The sequence below is a fragment of the Arctopsyche grandis genome, chromosome 7, assembly GCF_051622035.1.
Source record: "Arctopsyche grandis isolate Sample6627 chromosome 7, ASM5162203v2, whole genome shotgun sequence".
NCBI classification, from domain to species: Eukaryota; Metazoa; Arthropoda; class Insecta; order Trichoptera; family Hydropsychidae; genus Arctopsyche; species Arctopsyche grandis.
This window is the reverse complement of record NC_135361.1, coordinates 14,752,769-14,774,011: the sequence shown is the minus strand read 5'-3', so window position 1 is coordinate 14,774,011 and position 21,243 is coordinate 14,752,769. Positions and strand designations below refer to the sequence as shown.

The following is a 21,243-nucleotide window of genomic DNA, read 5'->3' as shown; positions in this document are numbered from 1 at the left end:
TTGAGTTTATATTCCAGAGATAATACAAGATAAGTTTCTTGTATAATCATCTTGACAAAAATATAAAATTTTGATTTAGGTTGAACTAGAAAGAAAACGGATTTGTTTTGTTGGTGAAAATAATCTGAAGCTTCGATGTGATTTTTAATTTAAAATAAAATTTACTAATCTGGTTTCAAGTGAAAGATTTTTAGGTTGATTATTTTTTCTATACGCTAAAATAATTAATTTATTTAGGATTAAAAATTACTTTGTATAATTAGATGTTTTAAGTTAGAAATCTAGCGATAAAATGATATTTTTTTCGAAATTAAAGGTAAATGCCAAACCTTGAAAATAAATTTATAATCACAGTCAATCTACTATATGTAGTTAGATACAACATATCATATATTGAATGTATTTTAGTTAAAATGGATTTTATTTTCATAATCTATACTTTTTAGAAACACATGCATACATAAGTAGTCTGTTTATACAACGACCGCAACGTGTTCGTTCCGGGGCCCCGACCAGTACTACGGTCAATTTACACGTGACGGGACTCGGAAACCGGGCAGGGTCAAATAATGTTACATGTCTCTGTGTGGTTGTATGCTACTTACCGTGACGATCTGAATAGACGAAATTTGTACTGTACCACAACAATATATTCCGAAATCGTATGCATTCAGCAGTTTGTGTGATTAGCCGTGGCGTGTACTTGTGTATACATATGACACGATCCTATCAATGTATAAACCGACCTTGATTTTTATTAAATATATGTAGCTAACTAGTTGTTTTACCCAGCTTCGTTCCGTATTTTTTTTTATTTAATTTATTTGAATCGAAAAAAATATAATATTCAACCGATTGAATTGACGTCATAGAAACTTTGTTTTGTTTACGAAGTTCCCAGCCAAAGATACAAACTTACAAAGTCTATTTCGAAATTATATGTATGTACATATATTAGATTGGCTAGTATGTTGTAAAATGTCTGTAGGCCATTTTACTATCATTGGTTTTAAATACCGTCTACGACTTGTACAATTTTGTCCAATTTAATGATTGACCAATTTATTTTGTTATTTTATTTTGTCCAATTTATTGTACGAATGGACACTTGGCCGACGGACGCTTGGCTGAATGGACAGTAAGCCAAATTTTTAATTCTTTAAATTGATCAAACTCTTTAAATTGAACCAAATTTTCTTACCCTTTCTGTAATTGTCAATATTTTTAATGTTTATAAACAACTAGTTGCTTTAACCGACTTCGCTCAGTATTTGTAATATAAACAGCGTAAACATGGCGAATCTAATAGTATATAAATATTTATTTGTTTTTTTTATTAAATGAAAAAAACAATTCGACTCGTCGTCATGGAAATTTTGACTTGTGTACTATTCCCATCCAAAGCTACTTATAAACATATGTATCTAAAAAGTCTCTTTCGAAATTGTATATTAGATGTAGGCTTGAAATATTATTATTATCAGTTGTATGTTTTCTTCTATATAAAATGCCACAGTTTTCCCTTCTCCTGTTCCACGTACCAATTTGATGGGTTAGTCATCGGTTACATGGGGCATTAGGCTCCTTAACCAGATTTCTGTTAGATTGGATTTGTTTAAACTTCAGTGAACGAGGCCCTGTATAATTTTGGATCGACAACGTGTTCTAATATTATATTTGTTCAGATATAGCGATTGTTTATTTGTCCGTTATGCAAAACTATAGTTTTCAATATAGGACTATCAAATTTGGTATATTTTCTCATAAACTCATCAAATAATAAAGTACACCAAATTTTCTGATTTTTTTTTCACGCACAACACTGGACAATTCGGTTAGAATATTACAAAATAAAATACATATATGAATAAAGTGGATATGTATGAACGTAAATACATACATGTATGTACATATATACATATGTACACAGATTTGGGAAAAGATACGCTGTCGTGTGTGTCACTATGGCGAAATTGTAATAAAGAATATAAAAAAAAGGTTGAATTCAAACTGTATTCTATGTATTTTTTGAACCATACTTATTTGTATAAATGTAATGTGTATTTGGGTACCATTCGAATCGATTTTCATGAAAAAAAAATCTGTATTTTTTCAGATTGAAAAATCAAGTTGAACTAGCGAGAATAACAATGACGCGAGCTCGAGTTGTGAAAGGACGAATTCAAAAAGACACTTTGAACAAGTCAAAGGCGTATTTGAATGAGGTTTAGAATTCTCAATAAGCGAGAGGGGCCAAGGGATTAAATAAAGAAACGTCTTTTTTATACGGGTACCATTGAGAGCGTAGAAAAAGTACCGGAACATGAATGGAACCTGGAAAATTTCTCAACGCCTCTTTAAGGCACCCTTTTAGAGAGGTTCCGTACACCATTGTGGAGTGGCGAGACGGAGAGAGATTACTCCCAGATGGAAGAGACACGGATCGGGAAATGACTCTTCGGCTATTAAAAATTAAATCGACGATTGTTACCGAGTGGGAGGGACACGACAGTGGGTCAGAGTTGGAAAGGAATGGGGGGTCGGTCCGGGTCGAAGTGGATTTTTCGAGGTGGTCCAGAGTGGCATCCTTAGCATATAATGCGATGTGGCCGTGTCGTTGACAGCTCAATTATCACGTCTGAACAACGCCCGTTATGGCCGAGTCATGCAGGGACAACGAACTGGGGGGTCGCACACGGTGCTGATTTCATTTTGTGTATTATAATATATTATATTATCATATGTACATATATACATTCATATGTATGTATATGGGTATAGCTTATGTAGTAATCGCCCTTCGACTATATTAATAATTTTAATTTAGTGTTGTTGATATTTACCTATGTACGGGTCTACCTCACGGCACCGAAAGTGAAAAGGTCGAAAAAGCAAACATCAGAAGGCAATGATCGAAAATCGAAAGATGCGGTGAAATTATCTCTCTTTTTGTCATACAATGTGCGCGCGCAGGATACGGGAGGAAAAGCCTGTTCCTCTTGTTCCTGTTGTATCCTGCTCGCGCAAATTAAGTGAGGATGTACGACGGAGGGAGAGAGAGTTTTACCGCACGCCTCTGATATATACATATATATACTAACCGTTTTTCATATGTATGCATGGTAAACGAACATTTTCGACATTTTCACAGTCAAATTTTTTACGGTCACCCGTTTTTTAAATCGCGCGATTTTTCTATATCTTGGTGTTGTTCGATCGATGTCTCAAAATCTGTCAATTTCCTGTTCAAAATGAATATTGGAATCTATAGTCGGGGATTTTATCTTTCATTTGTACTACTTTTGAGCTTTCAAATCTCCCCAAGTAGTCGTCCAGTTCAAATCAAAAGTACGTATTTTCACTTGGGATTTTTTCCCGCTGTTAATAATATTTTATATTGAGTATTTTCTATTGAAACATGTTTATTGGGATAGGTTCTGGCCACGCTATTTTTTGTTTTTGTTTAAAAGGGTTAATTGTAAGTGTGCTGAATTTTAAATCGGTAAAATTGCGAGCTAAAAGCTCATACTAGTATTTACTCGTATTTACACGAATCTGAATTGAATTAATAGGCATAATATATTAAATTGTTTTTATATAATAATTAAATAAAATTCCACGTAGAATAATCATATTTCGACTATTCTTGTGGATTAATAACAAAAATTCTATTGATAACTGGCTTACCTCGATAAAATAAACGAATCATTAAAATTTATTTCTCCGCGTGAAATGTTTCTTTTTATTAAGTCCGTTTCAGAAGCAAATACTTTTCAGTGTGTTCTTACCTACTGTAACACCACGCATATAAATGTGGCACGGGACGTGCTTATGGTTTCCAGCTGTGATGGGCGTATCTTCATGTCATTATTAATTCATACCGTAATTACCGTAATCAATCAATGTCAAACCCACCCATGTCAATACAAAGATAAACTATCAATACAGAGGGTGAGTTTTGATAAGGATTGCAACGGCATAGTTTAGGCGTGCTAGCGTTTTATACATGTGCAAAACTATAAAAAAAAACCCCTGCCTCGTACCGTGTGTCTTCACCGTAAGCTACGATTGTTGCTTAAAAAGTACATACGAGCCTTTAATTAAAAATTTTATCTAATTTAATTGAAGTACATATACATTTGTACAAATGTATGTTCGTAAAAAAATAATTATATTTCAATTATAAAATACATACATATGTATGTACACAGTTTTTCAGTATTTCGAAATAAAAACGCATTTTTCTAAAGAAAAATTTGTTTTTCGGCAAACTAAGGACCACGCTAAGAGTTGTGAAAATTTGATTTAATTTAAGATAGTATCATTACTAAAAGATGCTATGATGAAACATAAAATTGCAGTGATGAAGATGAGGTCATTTTGCGATATACATACATACGTCTATTATATACGCTAAATTAATAGTCATCATTTGCAAGCATTTAAAATTTTCGTTTTGGAAGAGTGATGTATTTTGAATGGCAAATGATTTTGTATTGAAACAGTAAATGTGTTTCGAATCGAAATTAAACGCGACGATTTGCAGTCTAGCCATATTTTTTCTCATGAATAGTGAATCGTCTCACCCAGTCTGGTGCAGACACAGAATATTTCCAAATGCTAAGAATATAACTGAATTAGAGAACTCGAATCACTTTACGTGAAAAATTACAACGATAATAAATAGGGGAGGTTGGATTGAGTCGTCTATTCACGAGAGCGCCCTACAGATTTACCCCGTAAAAACAAAACAAAACAAAACGTGAAAAAGTAATTTTATATATTGCGATTATACGCGTGCTGAAAAGTAAATATAAACATGTTGAAAATAAATTTCATTTAACGCGAAATCGTACTGCTTTTTTAAACGTCCCGCTTGAATTATTCCGTTGTATTTTGGCCGTAGCACGCACATATTTAGGTCCAAGGCCGTAATCACGAGTAAATTAAATGCGATAAAATCGGCTACGCACTAACAAGATTTCCTATAAAATAGAACACAATTAAAAGTTTTAATTAATGCACATTTCGGCAATGAAAAGTGCAACTGAAGGTCGAACCTATGTAGTAATTGCCACACCAAATCAATTATACTATGTATTTAAATTAGCACGCTAATTTTTGGATAAAATTCGACCACACTTTGAGTAACAATAAGGCATTAACGAAACCTAAATCACGTAATAAGTTTTACATGTACTTGCTCTCGTGACGCAGTGTTAGCAAGCGTGTCATTGTCATGACAAGTTGACAACACTTTCGAAAATAAAAATAGGGTCAAAATGTGCGAAAACTACTTAAAATTCCGATACAAGTATTTTTTACGCATTTTTTATTATACCTATTATATAAAAAAAATGATTTTTTATCGCGAGAGTATAATGTCAAGGTTTTGTGTGTAAAAATATGAAAATTATTAATCTAAAATAATATGTAAGATAAGTTCGCGTGATGTTCTAGTTGAAAACACTCATTATTACCTACTTTTCAAATTATTTTCATTAATGATAGCATCTTGCGATTAACTATAAAATATTAAAATTTACACTTCTACTTTTTTCATGCACGTTAATATTATATAACGATACGAACAAATTACATTAGCGATATCAATTGAAAACAATTCATAGTTGTATACGTGGAAAAAATGGACCGATTCATTACTATTGTATCAGTACTGAAAAACATATGTACATACATATATCTAGTGTTTTTTTTTCAAACGCAATAATTAAATAAATCACTTAGATCATTACCTCATTTCATTGTATGTATACTATTTCCCACATACATATTTTAGTAACCTTGGTCTTTGATATCCAATAATGTCATTAAACTGCAAGATTGCTCCAATTCTCACATATTGTGGCATATCTATGTGTGTAAATGCTAGTCAATATATAGATAGTTCCTTTAATAACTGATCTTTGTATTGGTATGGATTTAAAATCGTATTATTGTTAAATGGACTATTAGGCATTTAAAATAATCATTTAAAAGTTATATGTATGTTTATGACACGGCCTTTTTGCAAATAAGCCAAGGCCTGAATTATAATACTAAAATAAAAGATTTTGGAACCCTATGCGAAAATGAATAGTTTTTTAATTAAAAAACATGTTGTAATTGAAAGAGCTTTTCATGTTAATTATTAAGTGAAGTAAGCGTCAACTAACTAAATAATGGTCCGCGTTAATTAATTCCTTAGAAAATGATATACGAGAGGACTTGTAATTAGTGCTTAATTTTAATAATAAGTCACATAAAATTTATTGCTGTGAAGCAATAAGTGCGATCTTTAATTAATGTTAGAAAGTATACATAATACTAAATTTGTTTCCTTTCGGTTCAGACCTTCAAAACCTGTTGCGACCTTCTTGATATATTTTTGCACGCATTTATAAAATTTAATTAATTATTATTAATACAATATGTATAATTCTAATATTTTTCGTTGTTTCATTAATGTACACAAGAAATAAATTTGAAGCTCTCGCATAATTTTAATATTAATTCAACAAAATTCAGCATGATCAATACGAAACGTATGTATGTACATATATTTTTCGCAGATGTTATACGTAGATATGTAAATATATTATACGAGAAAAATGAACACAAAATAATACAAAAGTCTACAGAATTTTTCATCCGGTAGAAAGATTTTAATTAAATTTCTATCATACATATACATATGTACATATACATATATGCATATGAATGTGGATACAATTCATGTTAAAAGAGATCAAACACAAAATAATACGCTGAAATATACATATCTGCATCAGTGAAAATTTTACAGTTGAATTTTCGACACAATCTCATAGATATTATGAACAGTGGAAAATTAATATCATAAAATGTCAATTATCAAGCCATAATGTGTGCAATATGAGAGTTAATAATGTTAAGTCCACTGTGATAATTATTAATAGAATAATGGAAAAGTGTCATAGCCACATTTCCCTGAAGCATTTACTTACCATAACATCTAATGATTCAATCTCCATTCTATAGTAATTGGGTTAATAGATCAACTTGGTACTTTAAAGTACCTAATTCAAAAAAACATATATGTACATTATATGAACAGCTCATTCAATTCGTATACTGAGATAATTTTGAATTTTATATAACAAATCATATAAGACTTTTAGTGGCATCATTGCTACTTCTAGTTGACATTAAACGGAATGCAAACCGACCTCGACCGATTGATCGAAGTCTCGTCAGAACAATGGCTTTAAACGGCCCAACCCAACCCGGCCCGGTGGCCGCAATTCGTGATTGAAGACTATGGTGGCCGGTTCGTGACTGTTGGTCGTTATCTGGCAAAACAACGGTCCGATGCGGGGGTGCATTCTGACACCCCTCAATCTCACAGACGATCAAATTATCCATGATTTTAATAGGATTTCGATACCTGTGTTTGCAGTCGAGTGTAATGTCTGTAGAATACCTTTAGGTTGCAGTTTGATTTTTGACATAGAAATATATACATACATACGTACACATATTCGTGAGGGTACATTGTTAGTATAAAAGTACATATGATATACATATAATGACAATAGTAATTAGTAGGCTGGGTGATGTACAATCAGTCTTTAATATTGCGTTAAAGTTTTATGAATAAATAACCATAATAAAAAGTAACTTTTGCTATTTTTACAAGGTTTTTCTTAGTTTCATTTATGCAATGATAGGTGTTCCCTTCCCAAAACTCTTTCGATTGCTTTGAAACTTTGCCATTTTGCGAGGTTTGGACCCCGATAGAGATTTAAATTGTTTCCGCTTACTCGATAATAAAATATAATGGTAATAAATATGCTTAAAATTCAAAAAATCTCGTATACCTTCGGGTGATTGACCAATGCATGTTTGACTTTCAGCCCTCCACTCGTGTTGTCAGATTTTAATTGTTTAAACGCCTATAACTTTAGCTTTTTCATACTATATCTTATAAAATTTTCATTAAAGGCTATCATTATCTCTCATATATATTTTGATTTCACTAATAAATGATATAATTATTGGTATTTGCAATGAAAATTTACAAGACAATAATGACAATGACAAAATAAATTAATCTGTTTTTTAGCATTTTCATTTAATTCTTACATTTACATTTTGAAATATACAGATAAATGTGATCCAGCAAAGTTGGTGTTCCGACTCGCAACAAAATAGCGCAGACAAAATCACGCAGCGTCAAAACAGTGCAAATCGCTGCTGATAAGATTCCTTATGTTTTCAATCACAAACAACTACGCACAGAATCAACAATTAAAAAGACTTAATCCTTAAGTTCATTTAATTCGATCTAAATATTGCTAACTTTTTCATGCCAAATTATGTATTCATTCGACTCCTATGTGGAACTTTTATTGTTTCTGTGGTTCTATTAAATTTCTTGTATACATTGTTCTTATTGTATTCATATCAAAATTTATATTTTTGTGTTTTCATTTATGCTTTGCGCTGTTTTGTCGGCGCTATTTTGTCTTGTGCTGTATATTACGGAGCCATCAAAGTTGATAAGCTTACGCCAAACGATTTAAAAATAATATACTGCTGCCAGTTAATAGTCGGTTAAATTTCACAGGATTTTTATTTTAATTTTAAAATTCAAGTGGCCTATAATTGTTAACTGACCAGCAACTGTAGTGTTTAATGTAAACTATTGACTCTTTGATTGTATGAATATTGATCATTTCAAGGTTTTTATAGGCTTCACTCTTATTTAATACTAGTGTTCTGCCTGTTGTTTTTAGCGGGTGTTTTCGGAAAGGAATTGATACACGAATTAAAACACAGTGAAATTATATTTTAAGTGAAAATATATTTTCACTGACGTTTCAGTGAAAACATAACCAGTTATATTTTCAGGGTTGGTTTTATTCATTTAAGATTAGATTGTTAGGGTTGGTATTATTTATGGGTTAGGATAGGTTAGGTTAAGTAAGGGTTGACTCTATTAATTTAAGATTGCGTTGTTAGGGTTAAATTTTAGAGTTAAACGTTGTAAATTCATTGTTTGATACATTTTCACTGCTTGAATGGGTGAAAATATATTTTCTCTAGTGAAAATATATTTTAACATATACTTTCACTGTAACATATAAATAAAGTAAGGTAATTAATAGGCGCGCGCGCACGTAATGATAATTATATTGATGACCAAACCGAGCAAAATAGCAAAGTATGAAAACAATCGGACAAGAGCGCAAATTTATTTTGACTAGTGATCGTAAGTGAAAATAAGAAGAGGTTAGTAAAAAGTGCGCGCATTACACGTTCACCAATTGAGCTCGTTCGAAATGATGAATGAAGTGTGTATGTGTATGTGTCACTCATCACTAGAGACCGGAATCTGAAGGGGCTGTTTATTGTTCAAAGATTGTAAATGCATTGTTAAAGGTTTGCCGAACCTTTTTTACAAAGGATTTACAACAATGGAACGTTTCCGGCCCCTTCAGATTCCGACCTCTACTCATCACTCAGCCCGACGTCACATGACGCGCCACCCCCCCCCATTTCCCCGCTACCACACTTCTTACGGCGAGCGTTATCTCAGACAGACATACAGACAGTCGGAAAGACACACAGAATAGCGAAATTATATATGTATACGATGATTTCCACAGTAACATTTATTATTGATATGAAATTCTAGTTCTTTCTATGCTAAGTGAAAGTTCTAACACTAAAATATTTTGTATGATGAATAAGTCATCCATTGAATATGATTGAGTAACATATGTATATGTAGATATTTATAAAATAATTAATGTAAGGAATTTTGAAATATAGGTATATACATTTATAAATTTATGAAATATAGGTATAATACATCTAGCTAATACATCTAGCTAAAAATAGTTGAATTCAAGTAGAGTAAAATTTCCAATTCGAAGATCGAGTGTACTGCCTTTTGCTCGCTTCCAATGTACGTGTAGTGGGTGTCGATAATTGAGCGAGCACTTCGAGTATCTACCCAAGGAACTTAACAGAACTAGTTTGCTATCTATCTTTAATACTGGAAAGCGTAATTGCCAGTAGTAAAGTACCAAAAAGACGGATACACCTCGTGCCAAAGAAATCGATGCGCGTGTAAAATTTTAAAGGGCCGATAATTACGCGCGGTTCCTTCCTTTGTCTCAAATAATTGCCGTGCACGCAATTATCAATTTAATTGAATTCCACACAAGGCTCTTTATATCCTTATTATACATACATTTATTTAGAAATTACATTTTTAATTGAAATTTAATCGCAGAGATATTTTCCAATTCGCCAAGGAAATTTTCCCCCACCGAGGAAATAAATACGAAAACGGATTTAATTAACAATGTACATACATATATACATTCAAATGTACATATTTGAAATGACGGGGTGAAACTAAAAGCAGCAATATTTGCTGGATTGTGTTTTAAAAATGTTCAGATTTGCGTATTGAAATATTCTCTGATTAAAACCGTTCTATCATATCGAAGGATAATAAGAATATTACAAAAGAGGCACATACATAGAACAGTTGTATAGTTGTTGTTTTTTTATATATACAAAATATAAATATCTTTCAAATGTACGATTAAAAAAAAGTATTATACGTTCTACAACAATCTGCATTGGGTTTAATTTTGAAGCGATATCGAATGCACTTTCCAGAGACGAACATTTCAATTCAAATTGGCTGATCGTTTTGCAACGTCGATGGAATAACGTAAAAATTTGCATTTTCCGTTGAAATTTTTAATATCGTTTTGTGATATTTCATCCTATCATTACCTGAAATGTTATTTCGAATGCGATTTCATCATCGGAAATACGTTGGCACGTTTGTTTGGTCGAAATGTAAATTTTCCAACATTGTTAAACAATATTGATTTATATGTATGTATTTACTTCGAAACTGTAGACAGAAAAATAGTGTACGCAAGGTGGGTATCTAAAATTAATTTAAAACTTCTATCGATTGATATAAAGTAGTTCAATTGATATATTTTACATATTACATACATGTACTTGTTAATTAAAGGAAATTGGTTTTGGTTATATGAAATGTATATACGTATGTATGTATGTCAGTAAACTCACAAAACAATTGAAAAGTTATAGAATGCCTCGAGGCACACCTATAAGGTCTGGTCTTTAAGTAAGAAAACAATGAAATTCTATTATACGAAAACTTAACATGTTTTTCTTTTAATGAATTGTGTCAACAACCTTCGCTAACTTTTAAAAGTTAGGTCGAAAAATAAATTTAACAATGCCTTGGCCAAATAAGGTCGTTTTCTTTTAATGAATTGACAACAGACGTTCGTTTGTAATAATAAAACAAAATATATGTTGAATGGATCAGTTTTTTACCTACATATTATATGTCTAAGTATGTTTGCTTTAATGATTATAGTTTAATGTAAGTATGAGCCGTTTTATTTGAAAGTAGAGGAAGTCTTATTTTTAGTTCCAAATACACTATTTCTGTTGTTCTGACTTAATTCAAAAATCATTATCACTTCTTTTAGTTCAATGTGTCCAGAATCTTGGAAAAGTAGAATAAACGTATCACAGGTCATCAGTATTTTTAAATATTTGGTAACGCAAAACATTATATTCAATGTTTTGCGAAACATTTCGCGAAATGAAGAAACGTGGACTTATGCCACTTTAAAATATAACGACCCACAGTTGGTTTTTATTATGGTAAATACATAGATTACCTAAACACAATCTGCTTTAGGTTACCGACTTTAGATGTATTAATATTATGTATTAGATGTACTATGAGCATTTATAAGAATTGTAAATAGGTTTTTGAGCTCTTTTTCCTATTATGCCGTACATTAACATTACATAGAATAATATAATACTATGATTACTAACAAAATTAAATTAAAATTGTAAAATAGAAAATGATCAGTAGATCAGTAGCTATTAAAATAGATATAAGATGTATTGTGAACATAATTTAGTAACAATAAAAAACATTTAAAAATCAAAAATACACAGTAATTATAGAAAAATCGAAGGTTATTCAAATAGCGAATTTAATAATATGAATACCTTTCTATATACATGTATATATATATATATATATATATATATATATATATATATATATATATATATATATATATATATATATATATATATATATATATATATATATATATATATATATATGTATAGATACATCGTTACATGCACATACATATATACATACATATGTATGTAAACATGTACATATATAAATTAGTTTATAAGTAATCATCTTTAGACCCATAGACCGCACGTTAAATTGGTATATGACTTGATTATTGAAATCAAACAGTAAAAAATATTACTAATATATTTTTAATATCTATTAGAATTCCAGGTCAATAAGATCCGACAAAATATTTCATTTTGAAAGATAATAACACATTTACTATATTTCGATCGCATGAATAATACATAGATGTTAATAAAGTTTGAAAAAAAGTGTATCGAGGAGAGTGTTGTTATTTTGGCGAATAAAGTTGTACACATACATATGGATGTACATATGTATTGGTAAATTTGTATGTAATACCATCATCCTTAATAAACTAGGGAAGAAGGGAAAATTCTCCATTGTTTGTTTGTCTCCGGAGAAGAAACGGAAAACGTGAAGGGACGAGGAAGAAGAAATTATTATATCCTGTATGAATGTAGAAATGGTATCAGAAAGTTGTCATAAATATGTAAGTAAATCAGTCTATTCCAGATAGGCTACAATCCTTAGCCACCGATGGCAGAAAGCAATGAATACGAAAGTGTAAACAAACGTACGTATTTTCATTTTCATAAGTATAATATATATTATGTATGTGAATTCTATGAAAAAAAAAATGCCTATTTATCTTTATGTTCATCGCCTCTGGATAAATTACGTGACAATTGCAATTTTCCCCGGAAATTTGCCGAATTTTCCAACAAAATTACTAGGCACGTCATAAAAAGTGACAATAGACGAAATTTTGTTGTTTCTTCTTCCGGATACGATTGTTTTCTTTATTATGGTCGTATATAGGACAGAATTGCCAGCTTGCCGGACCATAGCGCATCACAGATGCAGGGTTTCCCCCCAATTTTGTTACGTGTTTTAGTATCGACCCCATCCCACCCACCATGTACACGATACAGCGTGTAGTAAAAAAGTATAGTATTCGACAGCATCCTGATGCGAGTCGTAAATATGCACATAAAACGGGAAAACTTTCGCATCGTAGTCGGTCCATTTGGAGTTCTGATTGGCTGGAAAGCTCCCTGCAACCGATGTGAAAGTTTTCGCTCGAAATTTTCTTTATATCGTTCGAACTTGGCGATTCGGTTGAATTGTTTAATTGACAAGGGTTTGTAGTTTTATTTCAAGATTTTTTTGTACCAACCGAACGTTTCGACTGGGACAATTGGCGAGTTTGATAGAACAACACATGTCAATGGAACAAAAATGAAATGCATTTGCATTGTTGAGCAAAGCTAACAAGCTGCCGGCTGTTTCGCTGGGAAAAATAAAGCGTAAACGAAAGGCATTGTTTTTTAACCTTTCGACATTTTATGCAATATAATAATCATAAAACTGCATAATACGAGTCAAATGTATAATACATCCATATATAACTATCGAAATGTACGTAATATACACACAAAAGATAGATATAATACAATTTTGCTAAAAATTGTAATTGTGAATTCAATTGCCTATTTGGACATTAATATTGTATCTATTTAAATGAAATACAATATTTTCGTATGTAAAATCTACGTATGTATGTATGTATGTATGTATTATAACGTCATATTTAATATAACATCAAGGATAAGAAAATAAAATAGGTGTGATATATTTTATTTGACGATCGACTGTCATTTTTCTATGGAATGTGACGAAAGAATTGAAATGCGTCTGCCTATTTATATAGCTGGTCAAATACAATAATAAATGATGAGTGAAAACGTCAAAGGAATTCCTATATTTATTTTAAGGGGTGGAAAATAGGATATATATTTTTTTACGAGTTCGCTTTGAGGCCGCGTTATTTGGTTAAGCTAATAAACGACGAGTCCAAAAACGAATAGCCTGAAAACGAAATTACAACCTTATTCTTTCGCATCGAATATCCGTCGCCGTGCCGTGGAAATCGTTAAATCAATAAACTGTACGTAGTACAGGGAAAAGGTTCACGGTTTCGCCCTTCAGGGATACTATCCCCCGGATAATAGCTTTGGTAATCTCGTTCAAACCCTCCCGTCTTTGCGAAATAATTGCCTTAGCGATGTAAAGCTACCAAAACCGAAAAAATTGCAGTAAATAAAAATAATCCTTAAATTTATATAGAGCTCTCAAGGTGAAGGACATTGAACAGAAAGGGCGCAAAAAATTTACTTGGATTTCGAAGGATTTTTAGTTACTTATGTACATATGATTGTGTATAGTAGTTAGTTTTATTCTTATTTATATGTAATGGCTATTTTTTTGGATCAGATTTTTAATGTGTTTGTGGCCAGAATTTATATAACTTTGGTTAGAATTTTTATCAAACGGTCACTATGCATACTATGTGCATATACATTTTTTTTCATCCGATTTTTATTTTGAACAAAAACTGATTTTCATATGTATATCACATTTATATAATACTAGTGGTTTTACCCGGCTTCGGTCGGTATTTGTAATACAAACCGCTTAAACATGACTAATCTTATAGTAAACACTTTATTAAATTTATTTGAATAGCTTTATTTTATATAAATTTATTTGAATATTCATTTTTTTTATTATTAAATTGACTGTCACGAACAAACAAACTATATACATATATACTAAGCCTCTTTCGAAATTATATGTAAACCAGAATCCGAGGCCTGCACCCCCCAGGGCCGAAGACGAATTTATTTGTCGTCATGGAAACTTTAACTTGTTTTCGTTTCCCATCCAACTATAGTTATAAAGTCTCTTTCGAAATTATATATTAGATGAAGAATTGGCTTAATATATAGTACGTTATTATAACTTACTGAATTTCTGTAAAATTTTCTATGTAGTAATTATTTTATTTATTGCCAAATTCTATGTAATAAACTATGTTGTAATTATTTTATTTATTGCCAAAATTGAGGTTTAAAATATTTTATTACGAAAAAGTTAAGTATTATTATTAGTCGAATATGTACATATATAGCTCTTTCAGAAAAATTTCGATTAACTCTTTATATTTATATATAATATTGTGTCGTTGTTTACCAAAATTCATATATACATACATACATATGTATATCTAAATATACATATGTAGATATTTTTGTATTAAATCAAGTGAAGGAATGGAGAAGAAAAAGCGTGTGCTATCTCATGGTGGTATTTTTCTCATTAGAGAATATTGTCGTGTGCAAATAGTGACGTAAAAAATCAGGTCACATTAGAGAAATAGCTTCTGTGAAAAATATTTCTGATATTCTTCTGGAAAAAACAATATTGGCTTTGCATAATAGTGTACTGAATATTATCAATTCACACTAAAAATTAAGAAATTTTACAGGTTTTCATGTAAAGTAATTTTTTATTCCCATTGTATATTAATTATCGTACATTTAACATACTATAATACTTACAAGAGATATACCGTATGGGTTTTCAGCTCACGCAAATTAACAATTAGTAACGCTCGTTAGCGCGTACAGATTGTCACGATAATAAAAGGCGTTTTGTCGTTTTCGACTATACTATGTAGTATGTATGTATGTAGGTACACGTTCGTTCCCCTAATCTTAAATGCTAATATTCGTGCCGAATTTGAATGAAACGTTTCAGCACAATTGAAACGTGCATTAATAAAGCTCGGCGAACTTTGTAGCCGAGTTTGCTGAAAGCTTTAGTTGTTTAGTAATTAATTACGTACGATATGACAAATGGCCGAAATGCACGACTTTTATTACCAACAATTTTCACCGATTTCCAACCGGGAAAAATAAATCGAGATAAGAAAATCACATTGTTTAAGTATGATTGTTAATGCTTGAACTTGAACTCGACTATAAAAATAAATACACGTAACTAACAAGTCGTTTATTGACATTAAATGGACAATTTTTATTTGTAATTTTTTATTTAAAATAAAAAACGGCTTATGCTTTCAAGTGCTAGACATTTCTCAAGGTCTTTAGTTTACTATAATATACGAATTATCAGTAGATTTGAGCAAAAATTATCATAATTTTCTGTAGTTGAGAGCTATGCAATACAAAACTGACCAAATATGGAACGATCCACGCGTTGCTTCAAAAAATAGCACTAGAAAGTGGAATACACTATTGCAAAAATCTCAAAACGAGCTCGGACACGTCCATGCTTTTCTTCAGCCGTCGGGTTTTCTTTCGCGAAAAATCCTAAACACAATAACGACTTTTGTACAGCGCATTAGAAGGCGCGTGCTAAATGTCTGTCCAATGTTTCCGTTACCCACGTGAGAACGGAACAAACTCAACGTACGTGCATTATTCTGTTTGCGAAACGATAGCCTCCGGAGTGGGGACGGAGAGAAACAAAAAAAATAATAAAGAACCTTAAGAATCGAACGTTTCGCGAAATTTTCGACCTCTCGATTGGCCGAGCGAGCACGGGAAAATTGCAACTTGCACGTATATAAAGGCTCACTTGGGTAGTGCCGAGTATCATTCGTTCTTTCGGCATCGACAGTTGCACGCCTACAACCCTTACCAAAATGAAATTCTTGGTAAGGAAAAATATTCCACGATTATCAATCTAATTCGTAAGCTAATATTGTTCGACTATACATTCTTTAATGGTGCCATTTGATAATAGATCGTTTGCGTACTCGCCATCGCCTCTTTGGCCGCTGCCGAAGAGCCTGCGAAGAAAACAGAGAAAAGAGGTCTTCTCGGTTTGGGATACGGAGGAGGTCTCGGATATGGAGCCGGCGAAGGTTTGGGATACGGTGGTTTAGGATACGGCGGTCTTGGAAACGGCGGCTATGGAGGATATGGCGGTTATGGTAAGTGCTATCATGAATATTAAATTAGTTTAAAAAGTTTACTCAATGTAAATGATCGATTTTATATTATATAATATTATTTTGCAATATATTTAAATATTTTATTTGAGTGATAACGGATTATTAGACTGCCTTCTTTTTTTTAATTTCAAAACCATAGAAATGAATATTTTTATTCCTCTTTTGGTACGTGGCCAACTTTTTGTTTGAAGTATCAAATTACACACCGAAAATAGAACATACGGCTTCATATAGCAAATTATTGAATATACATACATATATGTATATTCAATAATTTGCGCTCAAAATGGCTCTATCTTTAAACATGTATAGGCAATTTAAAAAAAAATGAATATAATATTAACGGTTAAAATTATTTAATCTAAATTTGAGGCTATTGATCAATTTATTACTTATTGGGAAATATAAATGTGTTACACGTCCAAAAATTTTATAAATTTTTCCTCAAATAACCATTAATATTGTCAAGGAAAATAATTTTTTTCAGAATGTTCAATGAAAAAAAAACAAGATAAAAAAATTATATAATATTTTATATTCATGCGCCACAGGCTGATTGGTTTTCTTAAACGTGTAAACATTATTAACAAATAAAACGTTATTAACAAATAAAATAAATACAAATTTATTTTATACAATTTTCATTTCTTCTTTTGTTTATATAATTTTTACCAGAATATATTTTCTTTAAAAGAAAAAAATGAAACAAGTTAAAAAATTAAATATAATAAAAATATTGTTTTTTTACAGTTTTTTGAAAATAATTATGATGTAAATAATAACACAAACCGATTGTTTTACAAAAAAATTCTTCTGTGCAACAGTAGACGAACGAATCGGGCTAAATCAAACAATTTTAAATAAAAAGCACATAAAAAACGGGACGTATGGACACACTACTTTAAAGACACTCGAGCCCTTAATTTCAGGATTTAAGATTTCAATCTGTGTACCTTGTAATATTGTTTAATTTCTATTAATTAATATACTTTTTTATAACGAAAGTATTAGACAATAACAACTAAGTAAAATCCTTTCTTATTTTTTTATAATCTTCAAACGAATTTAAAATTTATTTACTTAAATTGTATACATATATAAATATACATTTGAGCACAAAGGCTTGTATAGGCATTGATTTTATATATAAAAAATAATTGAAGATTGAAGATTATCATATTCATTTGATAATCTTCAATTAAGATTATCATATTAATTATCATTAAAAAGAAGATTATTAGAAGATTATCATATTCATTGAAAATTGAAGATTATCTATAGAAGCGACCTTGTCCAAATTTTTCAAGCGTAGAGAAAACATTTTGTTTTCGCAAATATCGTTACGGAAGGCAAGTTCTCACGCTATTGTTATCGCATTCACTTATTCGCATAAATGTAAATTCGAACAAGCAAATAAAATTATACAACAATCCAAACGGCTATTAAGCAATTAATTTCGTATGTTTAACAAGCCGGCTTAATAATTCCACTATCGGCGTACAAATTTAAATAATAATTAATCGTTTTTCTTGCACGCGCATAAAATACCCGATTGTGCAACGGAAACACGAAATTGTGTAATTCGGATTCGCGACAACTTGACAGGAAAATGCACGGCATCGGTTCGCGGAAAATGACGCCGATTTGTGCGTGCCATTCGAAACAATTAATACGCGCAATCGTCCACCGCAGTTTGCCAATCTGTTTTGAACTCCGGCACAATGATATCAGTCACGTATGGTATCACACGCAGTTCGGTTTTTGCCATTGTTGCGCAAAACTGCCGCTAAATGCAAAATTACACGTGCGAATAAACACACGTCCCAGTTGGATCGCTGCGCTGTGTGAAAATGCATTTCCCATACGCTTTTTCTTTTTATCATTATATAACGTACACTCACGAATGTATGTCGTTGTTTCGCTTTTATTTTTAGGTCACGGATACTTGTCACCTTTGTCAGTATCTAAAGTGAGCTATGGCACCACTCACGGAGGGGGTATCGGATATGGTGGATATGGTGGACTTTACCCCGGATATTCTGGAGGCTTGGGAGGATATGGAGGATACGGTAAGTAAATTTCCAATTTTCCGATACAGATCAAGCGGATGCGTAACGCTTTTGTATGATTTTTTTTATCCGGAGGATGTCAGTTTTAGTATGACTTTTAAATACATGCTTAAATTGGATAGAAGTATTATATTATCACATGTATGTACGTATATTGAAATATATATATATATATATATATATATATATATATATATATATATATATACATATATATATATATATATATATATATATATATATATATATATATATATATATATATATATATATATATATATATATATATATATATATATATATATATATATATATATATATATATATATATATATATATATATATGTACATTATTAAGAGCTGTATAGAAATACCTTGAAAAGCATCCGATTGCTTCAAAATTAAGAACTTTTGTATGTATATATTTCCAATTTCCGAGTCAGATGCTTTTCATAAAAAGTTACAGTCTTTGTTCAAAATCAAAACCGAAATTTTCTTATACTTTTGAATTGAAAAGAAAATATCAAAATGATGTACATACATACATAGGTATAGATCGCAATACAATACAATACAATGTACCTATATAAAGAAAAAGGTGAATGATACAAGTAAGCATTTTCCTTTGTGAATAAATGCAAATCACGTCGAAACGAGCTGTACGTATGTATATAAATCGACCTTTTCATATTTTTAATTGCTACAATTTATTTATCGATTTTTTTAACGGTTTCTATTTTTACACGAAAAAGTATCGCATTGGCAACAATCGATAATGTATCGACGGATGCTTTGGGAAAAATTCAGTAGTGAATCGACGCGTGAGAAAATTTCGTTTCATTATTCCCTTGAATGTGTACAGCGTGTGCCGTTATTAAAGGCCGTAAAAATGTATACTCAAATATTTCCTTTTTTCCCATACGCAATCCCAGCGAGCATTGTGATACCGAGACTCGGAAATAATACTCTACATAAACATATATATTTATTTTTTTGAAAATCGTGCGTGGAGTTTTCAAAATCGTATACGACAAGGGTCCAAATAAAAACCTCCATGAATATTAAACGTATTTTCAGGTTTTGTAATAAGAACCAAACACAAATCATACCGTCTCGAGTGAATAAATTCAAGTCGAGAAAGACACGAGTGGAAGTGTTGTTCTCGCAGAGAATGAGGTGCATGCATTTGCGGTGCATTCAATATGCATTGCAAATGCTTGAAATTTTGAACACGACCAAGATTTGCATGGTTGCTACAGCAAATCCTGATTAAGATCGTCCCTTTTGCATATAACATGGTTGTATCGGATTCCGAGTTAACGGGATGCATCCTACACGTCCTGAAACATGGCTGCGCAAATTTGATTGAAATAATGCACTTTAGTTTTTATTTTGGCAACAGCGAAGCTCAAACGTTGATGAATCATAGATTTGAATCCAGACCAGTTCATCAGTTTCTTCTATGACTACCAATCATTGCTAAAATCCAACCTATCCAAGTTTGATTCGCTCGGAATATGTATTGAAATTATAAAATTATTTATTAAAGGTCTCAACGGAGGATACGGAGGACACGGAGGACTCGGAGGACTCGGAGGAATCGGAGGATACGGATATCACGGACCTGCAATCAGCTACTCCAATCAAATCGGATACAGCGGACACGGTCTCGGTTATGGTCTCGGATATGGAGGACACGGTCTGGGACATGGATACTATTAAATACGACCGAAATGTGATAATTCACGTGCAAATTCCCTGTAATCGTTACCATTTAACCTCTAAAACGCACTTTTAGTGTGTCATCGTCATTTTTTACGATGCAAAATGTAAATTTATTAAATTATTTCGCCTTGTTTCTATACTTACATACTTTATTTATAGACGTATTTTTGTAAAGATCTCTAAAATGAATAATAATATTTTTTTATTATTACATGTTTTTTTAATTGGAATTAATTGTAAGCCTATACATATTCATACATACTTACATACATACATATTTACATATATAGGTACATGCTATAATTTTGAATCCATATTTATCAATATTTAAACGTTCATAAGCACAGTGTATAAAAAGTGCAATCATAATAAATACTACTGGT

At 31.3% G+C, this 21,243-nt stretch overlaps 1 protein-coding gene across 2 annotated transcripts in view; it reads left to right on the top strand.

Moving 5' to 3' along the window:
• Window positions 1-20,982, top strand: part of LOC143914206 (uncharacterized) — a 40,324-nt gene extending 19,342 nt beyond the window's left edge. The window contains exons 1-4 of one of the 2 annotated variants that reach the window (XM_077434322.1): window positions 16,728-16,766; window positions 16,856-17,045; window positions 19,001-19,135; window positions 20,685-20,982. In XM_077434322.1, coding sequence (XP_077290448.1) covers window positions 16,755-16,766; window positions 16,856-17,045; window positions 19,001-19,135; window positions 20,685-20,857 — 510 coding nt within the window. In that variant the 5' untranslated portion in view covers window positions 16,728-16,754 and the 3' untranslated portion in view covers window positions 20,858-20,982. Of the gene's footprint in view, window positions 1-16,727; window positions 16,767-16,855; window positions 17,046-19,000; window positions 19,136-20,684 lie in introns of those variants that run through there. The other variant, XM_077434321.1, reaches the window with a different exon arrangement.
• Window positions 20,983-21,243: the final 261 nt, after the last annotated feature.